The sequence below is a fragment of the Artemia franciscana genome, chromosome 17 (genome assembly GCF_032884065.1).
Source record: "Artemia franciscana chromosome 17, ASM3288406v1, whole genome shotgun sequence".
Classification (NCBI taxonomy): Eukaryota; Metazoa; Arthropoda; class Branchiopoda; order Anostraca; family Artemiidae; genus Artemia; species Artemia franciscana.
This window is the reverse complement of record NC_088879.1, coordinates 12,002,365-12,019,193: the sequence shown is the minus strand read 5'-3', so window position 1 is coordinate 12,019,193 and position 16,829 is coordinate 12,002,365. Positions and strand designations below refer to the sequence as shown.

General features: G+C 35.6%; 1 protein-coding gene across 2 annotated transcripts in view; it reads left to right on the top strand.

Annotated features, from left to right (window-relative positions):
- Positions 1–15,106, top strand: part of LOC136037858 (uncharacterized) — a 75,929-nt gene extending 60,823 nt beyond the window's left edge. The window contains exons 4-5 of one of the 2 annotated variants that reach the window (XM_065720708.1): positions 4,465–4,642; positions 13,523–15,106. In XM_065720708.1, coding sequence (XP_065576780.1) covers positions 4,465–4,642; positions 13,523–13,692 — 348 coding nt within the window. In that variant the 3' untranslated portion in view covers positions 13,693–15,106. The remainder of the gene's footprint in view (positions 1–4,464; positions 4,643–13,522) is intronic. The other variant, XM_065720707.1, reaches the window with a different exon arrangement.
- Positions 15,107–16,829: the final 1,723 nt, after the last annotated feature.

Below are 16,829 nucleotides of genomic sequence, written 5' to 3'. Positions count from 1 at the left end.
TGCTAATGCCTTCTTCTTCGACATCCATTGTAAGACCATCTTTGCTTTCACAACAATCCGGTTCATCCGTTTCCTCTGAACTGCTATCGGACATGTAAGAGATAACTTTTCGTGCTTTTGCTAAAGCTGTAAGTGGGCAATCAGCAGGATCACTAGATGTGCTCATTTTCTTACTTCCTGCATTCGCTTTTCCCAGCTTTTTCGCATTTGTTGTTTCCTTCTTGTTTATTTTGCTCTTTTTCTTTTTCTTCGCCCTTTCAATCCTGTCTGCCATAGGATGATTTTTTGTAGGAGTATCAGTTAACAGTTGACTTAACTCTCTTGCGACCCTTCCCCGATACACTTTTCCAAGGAGGAGCTTTGGGATGGGGAGGAACGTCTTCAGAACTCAAAAGAATAGCTCCTCCGCTACTAAAATCAACAGAGGACGTTGAAGCATCTTGAGCAAAGGATTCAGAAATTCCTTTTTCCTGCACAGGATCAGCAGATCTTTACACTAAAGTTTCCTTATTGGCGTATCGAAATACTAAATAGGTCATGGGGCATGATTAACCACTGGTTCATTTTTCCCCATGGCAAGTGGTTCATTTATCCCCCATGGCATAGTAACTATTGAAAAAGGGCTAGTTAAAAAGCATTAAATGGAACGTAAATCACAAACCACAGTCTTAAAGCCAAGATAGTAATTCATTAGATATCCGATAATAAGCAGGATCTAACAAAGTCTTCCCCAGAAAAGTAAACAGCTAGTAAAAAACAAAATTTTAACTTTACCTCCAGAAAACAATCTTTTTAGTGTCACAAACAGAGCCTTAATCCAAACTGAACAAAAGTACATCAGAACATAGACATACTGGGTGCCAATAAAGGGTAAAAGGGAGGAGGAACTTCAGCAACAGGAAGTGGGTGATATGCTCCTGGTTTATGGTACCCTCTGGTTTGAGGTACCCCACTCTCCCCTACTACATGTAAGCAATGGTAAAAATTTGCAACTTGTAGACCCTCACCCAGGGACTGTGGGGGATTAAGTCGTCCCGAAAGACATAATTACCAGGTTTTTAGACTATACTGAACAAAATTAATATCTCAAAATTTTGATCCGGTGACTTTGGAAAAAATTAGCGTAGGAGGGCCCTAGGTGCCCTACAATTTTATTAGTCACATAAAAAGGGAACTAGAACTTATAATTATATCTCGTGAAATTCTAGGATCACTGGGTCGATAGGATCAGCCCTGGAAAAAAAAACAAATAAACACGCATGTCCCTGGTCTGTCTTCTGGCAAAAAATACAAAATTCCACGTTTTTGTATATAGGAGCTTGAAACTTCTACAGTAGGGTTCTCTGATACGCTGAATCTGATTTTGTGATTTTCGTTGAGATTCTATGACTTTTAGGGGGGTTTTTTCCCTATTTTCTAAAATAAGGCAAAGTTTCTCAGGCTTATGACTTTTGATGGGTAAGACTAAACTTGATGAAACTTATATATTTAAAATGAGCATAAGAATGCAATTCTTTTGATGTAACTATTGGTATCAAGATTCTATTGTTTAGAGCTTCGGTTACTATTCAGCCGGGTCTCTCCTTACTACAGTTCGTTGCCACGAACTGTTTGATACAGAAGGATTTTTTGGGGTCTGTTTAAAGTCAGAAACAAATCGTAGATAACACGGTTGTAGCCATGATTTTGATTCGGGGAGAGTGGTATTTCTTCTGAGGGGAGGGGGGAGTACAAAACAATTCAAAAAATACACCAGAATGTTCTTATATGCATTTTTTTACGCTTTTAGGAGTCAAACGAAAATTTTTGGGGAAGGGTTTCAACCCCCTAGTCTCCCTAGATTCAGCCTTAGTCGGAGATAGCTTACATTGAAAAAGTCTCAAAAGCGTGAAACAGTTTAAAGCTGTGTTTAAAGTTGATTAGCTAACGCCTTGGTTTTTCTGGCTTGTATTTTTATAGATTAAATTTATTCAGGTGCGAGGTTGCATTGCAATCAGGGGAGGGGTAGCGACGCTAAACACAATAGTGCAAGTAGATTCTTTTTTCTTTTTTCACTTATCCAATTATTAAAATTTTTGTCTATTCGGCATTCAAGAGGCTAAAGTATATTTTGGAAAATGTTTTTGCTTAACCATGCATTTCAGCTTAATGCGCCAAGAATTTCAGTATTTGCTTAGGAACAAATGGTCAGACATACATAGAAAAAAGTTACAGAAACATGAAATAATTTCAAGTCAATTAGCTAACAACTTGTTTTTCTAGGAAGTATTTTAATAAATTTAGTTTATTCAAGTATGGGGATGCATTGCAATCAAGAGGGGGAGAGGATCAGCAACGCTAAATGCGGTAGTGCTAGTATAAATGATTTTTTCACTGTTTCTTTTTTTAAACAATGTATAATTATCCAAAATTCTTGTCTGTTTGGTATTCAAGAGGCGAAAAGTCATTTCGAAAAATGTTGTTGCCCAGTCATGCATTTAGACATAATGCAGAAGTATCTTTTGGTTTTAGCCAGAAACACTTAAACATAAAATAGCCGAAAGTTGCAAAATCACGAGATAATCCAAATCATATATTTAGAGCTGTTCAAATAACGCCTTGTTTTCCACAGAAATATTTTTGTAGACGATATTTGTCTCTGGATTCCTCTGGAAATAGGTTATGGATGCTTGTTGGTTCAGGCGACTTTTGGTCAATCCAATATTTAATTTATTTTTTGTTAGCGCAACTGTCTGAGCTTATGAATTAAGTGCTAAAACAAGCCCGACGCTCCCCGGCAAACGGGTGAGCCCTGTTAGGCTTTGGACTAGACGCTTGTTTGCCTGCAATTCCAGGCGACTTTGCGGTCATGCGTCAATTCTAAAACTTTGTCAACCTGCATGAGACTCTAGGCGGACGTGACTCTCCAAAAGCAAACACTTAAGTACTTGTCTAATTTGAGAGTCATACTCTCAGTTGCTACTTGAGTAGCCATGAGCCATTGAGTAGCCTTTGAGTAGTCAATGGCTACTCCTGCCATTTGCCCATGCCGTTTACCAAAACACTTGGAAAACTATTGGTCTCCCTGCTCGCCTGCGGGTCCAGGGAACTTGTCGGTCATGTGTCAATCGTAAAACACAGTGTCCCCCTGAGACTCTAAGTGGGCAAGCCTATTAGGCTTAGGTCATTTGTTAGCCTATGAGTCCAAGCAAATTCAGTCCCCTCTTTTGCATACAAGTCCAGTCGATATTGTCCGTCATGAGTCAAACCAAAAATTTCAATCATCCCTTAATTCTATGACTGCCTATCTTAGTTCTGCCCTAGGATGGATGGATGATAGACTATATTAACAAGTGAAAATAACATCATTCATATATAATCCTGAAAAAAAAAATCGTGAGTTTCAAAATAAACCTTAAGTTTGCTAAAATTACTTCTGCTGCAAAGATGCAATCAGGAATCTTTCCCTTAGGAAGGAGCAGTTTTCCAATGAATATATATATATATATATATATATATATATATATATATATATATATATATATATATATATATGATTGTAGTGAATTAAAGAAATTTAAATGTGTTAATATGTAGTATAATTTCTTCGTTAAAGTGCGAATAACCTGGTTTAAAGTATATACGAGGGCAAAGAAAAAAAAATCCACTGGAGCATAGGTCTAAAAGTGAAGTTGTTTAATATGTTCCTGTTTTCCAAGGTGAGTCATTGCCCTCTCCCCTGCCTCGACCCTTCCTGGCAGTGCTCATGTAGTCCAGTCTTTTTGTTCACTAATTAATTTTGTCACATTATATGCGTTTAGGGCATTAAGGTTCGTGACAATTCTGGCTGCTATCTTGTAGTTTTTTTGTTTTGTTTTTTGGAGTGACGTGTGAGGATGCCCTATGCTTCAACTCATGGGCCGATCTAAAGCAAAATATTGAGGAGGAGGGTTCTTGTGATAAGAGTGCCAATAAGCGAAATCTTGGGGGTGGGAATGTGTCAAAGGCACCAACAATTAACCAAATTGACAAATTTATTTTTAAAAAAGAATGAAAAACACAGAAAAACAAGCAATGAGGGCACCAGAAAAATCTTGGGGGGGGGGTCTCTGGACCCCCCGGATCTGCCAGTACTTCAACTTCGCAGTATGCTGAAGAATGTGAGTCTTCTTTTGTACAAGTTAGTATCACGAGTTTGGTGTTGATTAAAGTTGTTGTATCTTTGTTTTGTTTTTAATGGTGTTTTTGTCTATCTGTGACCTTGAATGAAGGAAAAAGCTTCAAAACATCAACTAATCGCTTCAGAGAATTGCAAATAATATTTACGTGCAAAATAATTTATGTTGAATAAGATAAACGCTTCTCTCGTCCTTATCAAGTACCCATAGACCATAAAAAAAGAAATAATATTTTAAAATTTTATTGCACGAATTGACAAGGTCAAAGCCTGTAAACTGTCAAATTAACATAAAGCCTTCATTTCAGGTTGACAATGCCACCGAACTTCAGAGAAGAAATGAAGCAGAAAACCAGGAAAAAATAGCGGCAAACGAGGAAATGAGGCAAATATCTATACCCAGCGGAAGCTCGAAAGATCAGCTCAATCAGACGGAGAATAGTCTTTTGAGATCATACGCTCCAAATCTACCAACTGGAAAAGGAGGTAAGGTTTATTGAACATAAATAGGCTTATCGAATGAGCCAAGTCAAATTACAAATCGTTTTCGCGTAACATAATTAAGGGGCTCTCCACTTTTAAAATCGTATACTCCAGTTAGAACACACAACGTGTAGCGGAAGTTTGTCACGTACAGAATGCGGTCAATGGGTGGGAGAGTAAATGATGCTCCAAGATATGCATCATCTGGAGGAGAGTAGCTAACCCCAGGGACATAATTAAAGTACCACTTAAGAGGAAGATGAACTGAATTTGTAGGCTGTTAGAATTGGAAATTCTAATTGGAGATTCATAATAATTTGAATAGATGATCCTCATAAATTGTAATATGGCACATCGATATCTAATAGGCTTATAAGATACTTAATGTATTTATAAAAAATCAGCAAATTATATAGATCTCTAGGTCTATCAGTAGCAGTTTTAAGCCTCACAATTTGGGGGGATATGGTATACCATTAGAATGTGATAATATAAAATAAAAGGAATTTAATGTAATTAGAAATGGGCTGGGGGTGCAGCTGCCCCCTTGCTATGGCCTAGAACCGCTACCAAGTCTATATAAATTTCAATTAAAATAAGTTTGTAAAGTACAGGCACCAACAGAGCTTTTGGAACGCCTAACATTAGAAGAAAATAAAGTATGATCTGGTACTGATATTTGAGAAAATATATTACAAGTAAAGGGACCAGGGACAGTGGTGTAGCTCCAGGGGGCAAGAAGGGTTTCCATCTAGAGAGTCAAGAGGCATAGACTATGTGATAATTCTCCTCTACATTATTGGGGGGGGGGGAGGTGCAACTGCTCCTCTTGTTCCCCTGCCTAAACGTTGCCCATGACCAGGGATACATACAGAAATTATTTTTAGGGAGGATGAGACAATGGGGACTTTAACTCCTCGAATATATATATATATATATATATATATATATATATATATATATATATATATATATATATATATATATATATATATATATATATATATATATATATATATATATATATATATAATTGGGAGAATTAAATATTCAATTTCTAAATGTACCTCTTATATGTGGCTATGCAATTTTGGCGATATAGAATGCCAAGTAATAATAATGAAAAAAAAAAGTTGAGGAAAAATCAGCAAAAATACGGTAAAACCACATGGCACCAAAAAGCTTAAAAAAAGTATGCTATCCCTTGAAGCGTAGTCGTCTCATGGAGTCAAATAAATAAAAAAAAACATGTTTTTTTTAACTGGAAGTAAGGAGCAACAGTTGAAGTTTTTAGTTCTTTCAAAGAATCTTCTTAGAGAGAGAGAGAGAGAGAGAGAGAGAGAGAGAGAGAGAGAGAGAGAGTTTATTATTAAATACAAGACGATTCAAAATTGAATCACAATGCACTTATTCCTCCTCGAAAGGCTCCATGGCCAGGGATACAAGAAGGATATTCTATCTTATTGTTCTAATTAACCAACTTTGTTTAGTTTCAGAAGTTGTACTAAAGGAATTTGCGACAAAAAGTCGAACTTTAGTTTGACTTTTTGTCAGCAAGTCACATTCGTGTTCTTTTTTTGGCAAAATAATACGAAATTTCCCATTTTTTTCGGATTGGAGCTTGAAATCTTTAAAGCAGCTTTCTCTGATATGCTGAATTTGATGGTCGGATTTTCATTAAGATTCTTTGGCTTTCAGGGGATGTAGGCGATGTTTCTCTCTTTTTTTGAAAATCAGGCAAATTTTGTCAGGCTCGTAGGCTTTGATAGAGATAACTAAACTTAATTAATCTAATATATTTGAAATCAATATAATGATCCAATTCTCTTGATATACTTATTATATATCGAAATTCCGTTCTTTAAAGTTTCGGTTACTATTGAACCGCGTCACTCCTGTCCGTCACATTTGTTTGATAGTCTATTATAGTTCGTTTCGTAGTGATGAAAATTGTTGTCATGCTTAACTAATTTGTTTTTCTTATTCATTTTCATGGTTCAATGTGAAAACGCAGACAAAAAGTGATACCCTAACAACCACAAGATTCTGGAAAAATGAAACAGAGGACAATTATTACAAAATTGAAATTTACATAGATGAACGGGTCAAAAGGGAAGAAAAGTTTTTATTTTGATGTCCTTGGTACTTTCAGAAGTGCTCACAAATAGCAAACACATACTACCACTGCGCTTCTTCTGCGCCCACGGGAAGATCTAGAGCAAAATCTGGGGGGACCTTAACAAAGGTGCCAATAGGTAAAATCTTGTGAAGAATGTGATAGGGGTGCCAATCACCAACCAAATAGAAAAAAAAAATTTTAGAGTTAAAAACAGGAAAAAACAAGAAATGAGGGCACCAGAAGAATCTTGGGGGAACGGGGTCCTCCTGTCCCCTTGGGTCCGCCACTGCCTCCACCCTAATATATTCGAAGCTTCATTCTCTCCCCGGTCCCATAGATACTTTATAATAGTGACGGAGGTTTTTGACGGAGATACTTTATAATAGTACCGCTCGTAATACTTTTTGAAATCGTACATGTACAGCTGTGTAAGGTTAGACCTGAAATAAGATAATATACAATTTATTCATTCAGGTTGATACGGTGGGGTACATTGGTAGGGGGTAGGGCTCATGATCAATAAAGAAGGTTTTAAGTCTTGCTTAGGTTGGGAAGGTATAAACAATAGAGTTTATACCTTTCTCCAACATACAAATAGAAACCCATACTATGGATTCTTATAGAAGAAAACTGAAAAGATATACATTTTTTTTCCATGAAAAAGACTATTTAAAAAAAAATGAACAGAAACTAATTTAAAAAACTTTTTCCACAAGGCAAGTTTTTCATAGAATAGTAAATAGGTCCATTCAGCCAGGAATGAGCAAAAATAAAGTCAAATAATCTCCCAAGTGTAAAACTACCATAAACCACTATTAATAAATAAATGAAACTCAAAACGAACAGAAATTATAATAAATAGCCGACTCAAACTCGAAACGAGCAAAAGTTAATATGAGTTGGGCTGATAGCCCCTATGCCTTCTAAAGACCAAAACACAATTCGCGCTTTACTGAAAACAAAATACGCTTGAAGTGTTTTCAACTTTTTCACTTTGATAAATAAAAATTATCAAAATTGTAACGATGAAAGGTCAGTATATGTCAATTTAACTGACAATCCACGGTCGTTTGTTCGTTTATTTTTTTCAATAACTCCATTACGTCAACGATATTGACTTAATGACTGAAACACATGATGATCTAAAAGCCGTAGCCAAAAACGTCCTGGAAGAGACTAGATCTTTTGGAATAGTCATAAATTCGTTTACAACCAAGGTAACGTATTGCTCACAAAGTTCACAGGGAGCAAATAAGCTAGGCCTGAAGCTTAAAAGAAGGACTATTCTGGGATTTCGCTAATTTTCCTATCTTACCTGTCTGAGCACCAGTGACAACAATCACTTAGGATATTAAAAAGCAGCTTGCCCTTGCGATTTTTAGTTTAAAGCCCTTATTCTAAAAGCCCCAGTCTAAAGCTCCCATTTGACATAGCAAGAATCTGTCCCTAAGGCTTAAGGCGCCACTTCTCGACGCTTTGACCACCCCCATCACGGTCCACAGATGTGAATTTTGACGCTGAAAATGGATGATAGGCATCAAATTGCAGCACTTTGGAAGTGATTACCTCCTTCAAATCGCCAGAATAACTTACCTTTATAGGATCTCAAGTCTTGAATGCCTTAACGTTCAACAATCCCCATAAAGATCCAGCTACAACAACCTCGGTGGCTTGGTCACGTTTGATGGATCAGTTAGTCTCGTCTTCCTAACATCATCTTTGAAGGGCAAACTCAGGGCTCTCATGGTCGTCACCCAAAGAAATGGTAGGATAGATCCGCACCTCATCCCCTCTCCGACTTTTTTCAGCTATCTGAAGACCGCGGGCCATAAATGATGTACATGCACGCCATTACAAAAAAGAGGGCTTAAGAGTACCATCAAGGACAGACGGGACTTGAGGACAATAGGGTTATTTTATAGTTATAGGACGATTTTTATTTAGCTAAACAAAAATTCAATCCCTGAATTACGACATTATAGCGGTTCTCTTTATAATTTTAACTATCTGAATTCCCAACATGTAAAAAAAAAAATCGATTTTATAACGGTAAAAAAAAAAAATCAGAGACGATCGTGACATTGCAATAAAATGTCGTAGTCAGTCATCATGAGGATAAAGAAAACAAATACCAAAGTTAAATAAGCGTGTCAAATGAATACTGCTGTCGACACTCAAAATGACACAGGATTTGCGTTTGTCATAGGAATAATAAACAGTTTCATTAGTTAACGAAGACCTTGCCTTAGACGGACCTCACAGAATTTATGTGTAGGTATTCCATGTTTAGGTTTACTATATCAAGTCTGATATTATTCTAGGTAGAATGCTAGGAAAGTTCTATTCTATCTAGTTTCATTTTAATTTTACTTGTTACAGGAGTTTACTTTAGAGATGAATAGTTTTAAGTGTATGAGTCCGGCTTAATAAAAATAACACTAGCGCCATCTGATATTTGGTAAATTTTCTGAGAAACTAATAATTTTTTCGAGCCTAAAAATACCTCCTTGTAGCATAATTCTGATTCTAGATCCATTCCTTAAAGTTCCATTCCCTATTTCAAGTATTTCCAATATATGAAGAGGTCCCTGATCCGTAATTTGACGCTAAAAGGTATTTTGAGCATATTCCAGATCCTAGCTTTTAATCATATGAATTTTTTGAAATACTAATCACCCCGATCTGTTGCATATCCATCCTTTCAGTCATTTTAAAAAGGTGAAGAGGAATGATTTTCTAATTATTGCACTAGTTCCAGATTAATGTCAGCTATCCTACTTAATCTGCCAATATTTTTCAGAAGAAGAATGGATTTATTTTGACAGAATTGATTTTTAGATCAAAACTCTCACGAAACCACAAGAATTCCTATGAATAATATACTCATGGGACATTCACAGCTTTTAACTTAAAATATTTACAGATTAATAATCCACAGTAGATCGACACTCGGCTTGGCAGTACGGAGTCCAGGGTACAATTCTAGTTGCCATGCGGTGGGTGACAGGCTCGCTATTCGTCTCTGTTAAAAAGACCATGTTAATGAAACACGGATTTGATGGCCTATTCGCCATCAATGGCTCTGAAGGGTCCTTTTTTATCTTTATTTTAAATAAATGAAAATTAGAGGACTACAAGTTTTATTGAAAACTATATGTGTTTTGAACAGCGTGCTTTAGTTTTTCAAAACACAACCGACGAACTAAAAAAATCTCTAAAATGATCAAGATGACTGGAAATAAGAAATGAAATAAACTGAATATTCAACATTTAATGATACTAATATCATTGATTCAAAATTCTCTTTCATTGTACTTTTATTTTTAATACTACAATGAAAAAAATTGTTTGCAGCATATTTTCTTTTTAGCGAAGCGCAAATGACGCAAGAGGCTTTGGAACTTCTGCAGTTAGGGAAGGGGGACAATTTCCGAACTCCTGTTTAAAGGAATTTTCGTACGGCCATCTTAGAATTCCCATTTCCCTGCTTTTTGACGACAGTAGAGTACATAAATACCATATACTGCAGTTTTTGTGAAAAATTGTATTTAGTTTTAATGCAATCCCTTTCAACTACTAAAAAGAATAATAGAACTTTCAAATCGTAATTGAAGGAGTTTATTCCAATGTTTCTATGATCATACCTTCTATACAATGTGTTCAGATATGTCTATGCAAAGCGTTCAGAAGAAACAATACATGGAGGCCTCATCGTGCTTTACAATCATTATTTGCTAGGCTGCCCTTACTGGAGTTTTCGGGGTTTCATGAATTTTAGGGAATTTTGGGACATTCCCATTTGGGGAATTTTCGGGGTTTCAGGGAATTTATTAAAATTCGCACAAATTTGTTTTCGCACAGAACTTTCACCTCTAAGAACCGTCGAAATCTTAGTTACCATTCCTGAATCAGCTTGGAATATTGATTCTTCCCTACTTGAGAGTTACTTCCAAAACACTTTTTTTTACTATGGGCTAGGGATCGTCCCATACATGGTTAACCCTAAGGGCGACCATGACACTCTCTGGGCAAGTATGCTTCATCACGTAATTAATGTACCTTAGTAAAGTACCTTAAGTAAGCTAGGTAAGTAAAAATGACCAAGTTGATCAAACACACAGTCAATCTTTTCATGCTTAATCTCGCTCCTTCGGAAGAAGTTCAATCTTCAGCAGCACCATACCTTCATACCTTCAATAAAAAAAAGCTTTCAAGCTATCGCATATCCTTTTATTAGTCTTGTTTTGTGTGCTGTCACAACTTTAGTTGGGAAAGCTGATGGAAAATCCTACCAAAAACATTAATTATAATTGTAATTAAAATAGTTCAATAAACTATCCCAGGGATCATACAGGACGTGTTACCGGAGAATTAGAGAACCTCCAAATGAAAAACGAATTCCTCAATAATATGAGCTTGCTCGTAAAGCCTTATTGTCACGCTTCTTTCTTTCTCGACATAACAGAATCATGTTGCATAATGTATACATTAAGATTAGCCATGGACATCGTGACCATAAATTAACTTGGGCTTATAGCGAGGATGTCCCTGATGATTTAATAATATCACAGATGTATTCGCAAAAAAATACCATGGTAATGAAAAATCATAACATTTTTCTTGAAATACTAGATCACCGCAGAAGGTGTGCATATGAGCACCTTCATATCCATTCAAAATATGACTCAGTCATTAATATCTTGGTTTTGTACCAAATCGCTTTTTAATTGTAACTTTTAGTTCGATAACACTACCAGTTCAGTCCTATCGCAGCTCAAATATTGCAGGGGCGATTCTTTTCACCCTCCTTACCACTACTCCCAGTCCAATATCAACCATATGATCCAAAATTTTAGTGAGGAACAAAAAAAAGTCTATTTGAATTCATTTTTCAATCTATTCTCCTGAGTATCGTGTAAGGTAGGCCAGATGGGCAATAGTGATTGATTCAAAATAAGCGAGAAATCTGCTATGCTAGAAAGCTAAGTCCTCTTCTTCTTTGGATTATTATGGCGACGCTTTCGCATAATCTCACCACCGGGACCACATTCCCGGTTCAACAGTGGACTGTTTCAGGAACCAAGATTTGATTCCGGTGATGAGATTACACGAAAGCATCTCATAGTTCCCTAATTTAAATCTCTATATAATTATGGTTCTATCCAATAAATTTCTCTGTAAAAATTGAACTACTGTCGAGTTTAACCCTATCCTCCACTAACTGGTTTTCGTTCTCAAATTTTATCTAGATTAAACAAAAAGATGAGTAAGGACTAGGAATGTATTCAAACCCGCTTGCCAATATATTTAGCTAAGTGTCTTTTAATGTCAGTTTGGCAATAGATGAGGAATGGTTCAAACTAAGGAGGAAATCTAATGTGATAGAAACCCAAGTCAGCTTCCTTTAAATTTAATTTAACGTTGCTCTTACTATAGATAGATAGATAGATAGATAGACAGATAGATAGATAGATAGATAGATAGATAGATAGATAGATAGATAGAGATAGATATATAGATAGATAGATAGATATATAGATAGATAGACAGATTTATTCACACGAAAGCCCAATGATGACATACACAAAACAAGCGAAAAAATCAGCAACAATGCATAAACAGAAAAGACACTAAAACTAATTATTTAAGAAATCATCACGATATCTCATACCTACCCGGCAGAACTTTCCAATATTATGTATATTTAAGTAACACCTACTTCTCAAAATTTCCAACATCCAATCTCTCCCCCTGACCTTCCTACCAAATATTTCCAAGCGCAACTCCCTACATTCCCCTAAAAAATGATGCAAAGACTCATCCATCCCTCCACACATAGGGCAACTGTAAGGACCATCCCTCAATCTATTTCTCCCTGAATATTTCCTACGTTCTCCAAAAGGCATAAAATTCCTCTTAAATATATTATTGCTCATCTTCTAATATATTAATGCTCGTCTAATTTATAAAATATATTGCTCGTCTTCTTTTGAAAAATATAGAACAATTCTAAGACAGTAGTTTTATAGTCAGATAGGAATTTTTCCAATAGAATAGACCACCCCTTCCTGACCGACGTTTGAAATATGCTTCTTTTTCTTTCTTGCCTCTCAATAAAGAAAGTAAAGAAAGGCACGTCTGCTAGATGTTTTCGCTACTTCATTTTTAATGGTTTTAGTTGCAAAAAATTAACAATGAAAATTTAGTAATACATCTAACAGTCATACAGTTAATAAGGGCATAAAATACAACCACAAAAAACGATTTATAGATATTTGCATATTTGATCATTAATGTACTTGGCCAAAGCATCCAACAATCAAAAAATTAAAAAGAAAAACTAAAAAAAACTATATTTTAAAGAAAATTATAGATAAAAAAAGAACACAAAAAGCCATGAAGCCAAAAAAAAAAATAAAACCAAGAAAACTTACAATTGCTTAACTTTTATGGCTGACCCATACGGGTCTACTCACTTTTGGGCCCCTGTAATATCTGAAAAAGGTTACCTATGGATTTTACACAGCATTGCACTAAACAATTGGAGAGAATACTAGCTGCAAATATTAAGCACACAGGTCATGAGGGTTGGCAGAATCCCACTCAGATTAATTGTAAGGAGTTTCAGGAAAATTGTTTCTAACTATGGCATACAAACGACTGTGTCATGCCTCCCTCCCGCTGAAAAAAGACCACAAGCCCCGTCTAAGAGCTCAGACATATTTTCTTCTCTTTTTTTCATGATATTTCTTTTTCCTTTTCAGAAGGATATTGGTCACTTATACCACTATCGCTTGGCTCCAGCAGTCGACAAGGGAAAGCAGTGGCGTCACCTGAAAAATTATTTGAAACTTCTGGGATGACTTCAATTTTTGAATTTAAAGAAATTTTGTTATTAATGATCCCATTTACTTTTTTAATTAACACTCTTTAAGTTAGATAAGCCATTTAAACCTCAACATTAGTCCCCCTCGTATGGTAACGTAAAATCCCTTTAATACATCTACCTGTACAGTCCCTTTTCACTAATATGAGAAATTATGGTAGGATTTATGGTTCTTGCACACTATATCGTAGAACCTTTCACACTAGGATAATTTAAGACTTTACGTTATGCCACTCGTAACTTTACGGAGCAAACTTTGTCTGTGACGTAAGCAGTGCTAAGTAGACTCGAGCTCTACTTAGAAACTTAAGTTGAGTAAACTTAAGCTACTTTTGTGAGAAATCCACAGTATAGAAGCAAGAAAATAAGGTTCAGGGTTTCCAATTAATAAATTTTGAAAAAAAATTAATAAATTTTTTCGGAACGTCTTTTGCGCTCGATTAGTGCTTAAAACTTAAGCTCATTTTCGCAGTCTAATTTTTGAATAGCTTGCTTTTGATGATTATGACTTTAGACGGTGATAATGATGGTTTTTTGTCTTTACGCTAGCCTGGTTTGGAAGAACTTGTTCATTTGTGACAAGTTATACTTAACATAAAGTACCTTAACCGCTTAACGGAGAACATTACGTGAATGCTGTGAAGTCTACTTTAGAATCAGTGCATAAAAATTTGCTTTTTCTCTTTGCGGCTCAGTGTATGGCAGTTTACGTTAAAAACATAGAGTTCACGTTTTTTCCTTTTGAACTTCCATGCAACCATTAACGACTAAGAAGATAATTAATCTCCTGATAAAATAGATAACTTCTGACAAAATAGGTAAATTTAGTATGCATATTATCACTAGCTAATATTTCAGGTTTGAGGTATTTAATATGTTTGTTATACAATTCTGTTTGAGAACTTTCGACCTTTTTAACGAGTCGTCGAACCCTATAGTAAATAGTGCTTAAAGTAGCCTAGTCTCAAATCTAAGGATATTTTGGACGTGAAAGTTAGGATATCGTTAAATATCAATGGCAGATATTATTATTCAGATATTGCATTGAACAAAATGTTTGATTAAAACTTAGTTAACTTCTCCCATAAGAATATTGTCATGACTGATACTGTTTCGTAAACAGTATCAGTCTAAAAGTTCGCAAACACCTTGTCTAATATAAAGTTAGCAGCCCCATAAATTGGGCTATTTTTTACTGAATATTGCAATAAAGGGAGTGGCTAAAATATTTGACATCAGATTGAAACCCTTAATCCTAAAAAAAAGTATCAAATAGTCCTTATATAAAAAAACGAAGCATCAACAATACGAGTATCAACAATTCAGTAACATCAACAATTCAACAATACGAGTATAAACAGCATCAACAATACGAAGATCCTTGGTATATATCCGTAGGTGTATGTATATAAGTAGTTATTGTTATTTTGTATTTTATATAAATAAATATGTAAATAGCTTATATTGAATCTTTTGGAATTCCCAACGGCCAGTTTTTACTAATTTTATTTCTATCTGTAAGTCACAGATTCTACCAGCATAAATGATTCAGCTCAAAGACTATGGGTAAATGACAATAATTTGAAAGAGGAATTCAGGATAACTTAACTTCAAACGCTTTTTTCCGCATGATATTCCCCATCTTCAAAACAGCTAGTTGTATTTGTGTTTCACCATTACTCTGTTGTTTGCCATCAGGTAAGCAGCTTCGTCTTTTCATCAGGTAAGCAGCTTCGTCTTTTCATCAGGTAAGCAGCTTCGTCTTTTCATCAGGTAAGCAGCTTCACACGATGCTCTGAGGATCGGTTTATTGATGGGTACACTACCGAGGACAGGCAGACTAACCTTTTCGTCGAATCTCGCTCTCTTCACCAAGAAATTCAGCGAGCGGTATGTCCTTGTATTTTCCATCTCCATACACCTAAAGACAGTATTGTTGTTTGGTTTTGCCGGTAGACTAAAATTATTCAGTTTAGTATCGCAAACCATCCAGTTAGGACACTGACTCCCATTACGTTCGGTTATACTTGTGAATCTGCATTGTCATTATTCGTCCGGCCACATTACTTATTCTTACTGGGCATAGTAAGAGTGGAACTAAAATATTAAGAACTAAACTTATTACACAATAGCCGAAGACCTATTTTTAAGACTGCACAGCAAAAACAACGCCGCGTGGAATCATGCACTGTTTTTAAGGCAGAGTTCCAAAATGGCCCAAACCTTTTTTCAAAGGTTATCACAGGGGATGAATTATGGGTTACATGGATGCAATCCTGAAAATAAGCAACAATTATTATAATTGAAGACTCCAAGTTCACCACATCCTAAATAAACGGAGTCGTCCATTCAGAATTGGTTCCACCGGCTCAGATAATTCATCAGGAGTTTTACCTGAAAATTTTTGGGAAGATCGGCGAAAAGGTCTGAACAATCCTTTCTCTGCGCTGGTTTTCGACCAAATATGGTATCGCCACTGTGTCTTGCCCACCTTACTCACCCACTCTTGTCCACTGTGCTTCTTAGTACTTTCCCAAAATGAAATGGGACATAAAATAAAAGCGCTTCGCAGATGTTGCTGAGGTGAAAAAAAAAGCGCAGGAGAATGTGAGACATCTTGAAAGAGAAATTTCGGAAATGTTTTGAACAATGGAATAAAATATTGGAAAAATGTATTAACTCAACTGGAGAATATTTTGATGTAGATTAAATATTTTTTTGCGGATAAATTAAATAAATAAGTTTGTGCAAAAACAGTTTTGTTTCTTCTCGGTCCCTCCTCGTCTACAACCCTCTCTGTGTTTTTTACAATACGCGATGCAGAGATGATGAGCTCTGGTTGGCTTTTATCTCCTCCAAACCGGCGAGATTGACTCACCGATCCCTTGGGGTCGATAAAACCCAGATATGAGCAGCTGGCATAGAAGAAAAAATGTTTAATATCCTATAAAATGATTTTAACATTTCAAATTATTCAAATTCATTTCTCCTTTTATATATATTTTATTTTATTCAATCTTAAAACTGCTAACTAATTTACTTAAACTTAACAATCTTCAAATCCTTTCTATATGGAGAATTATAAAAGAGGTCTTTAATATATTAAAAACAGGGGATTTAGAACTTTCATAAAAGAAATGGATCACAGTCGTCAAAAAGCATCAAAGACACAAAGAGGAAACAAC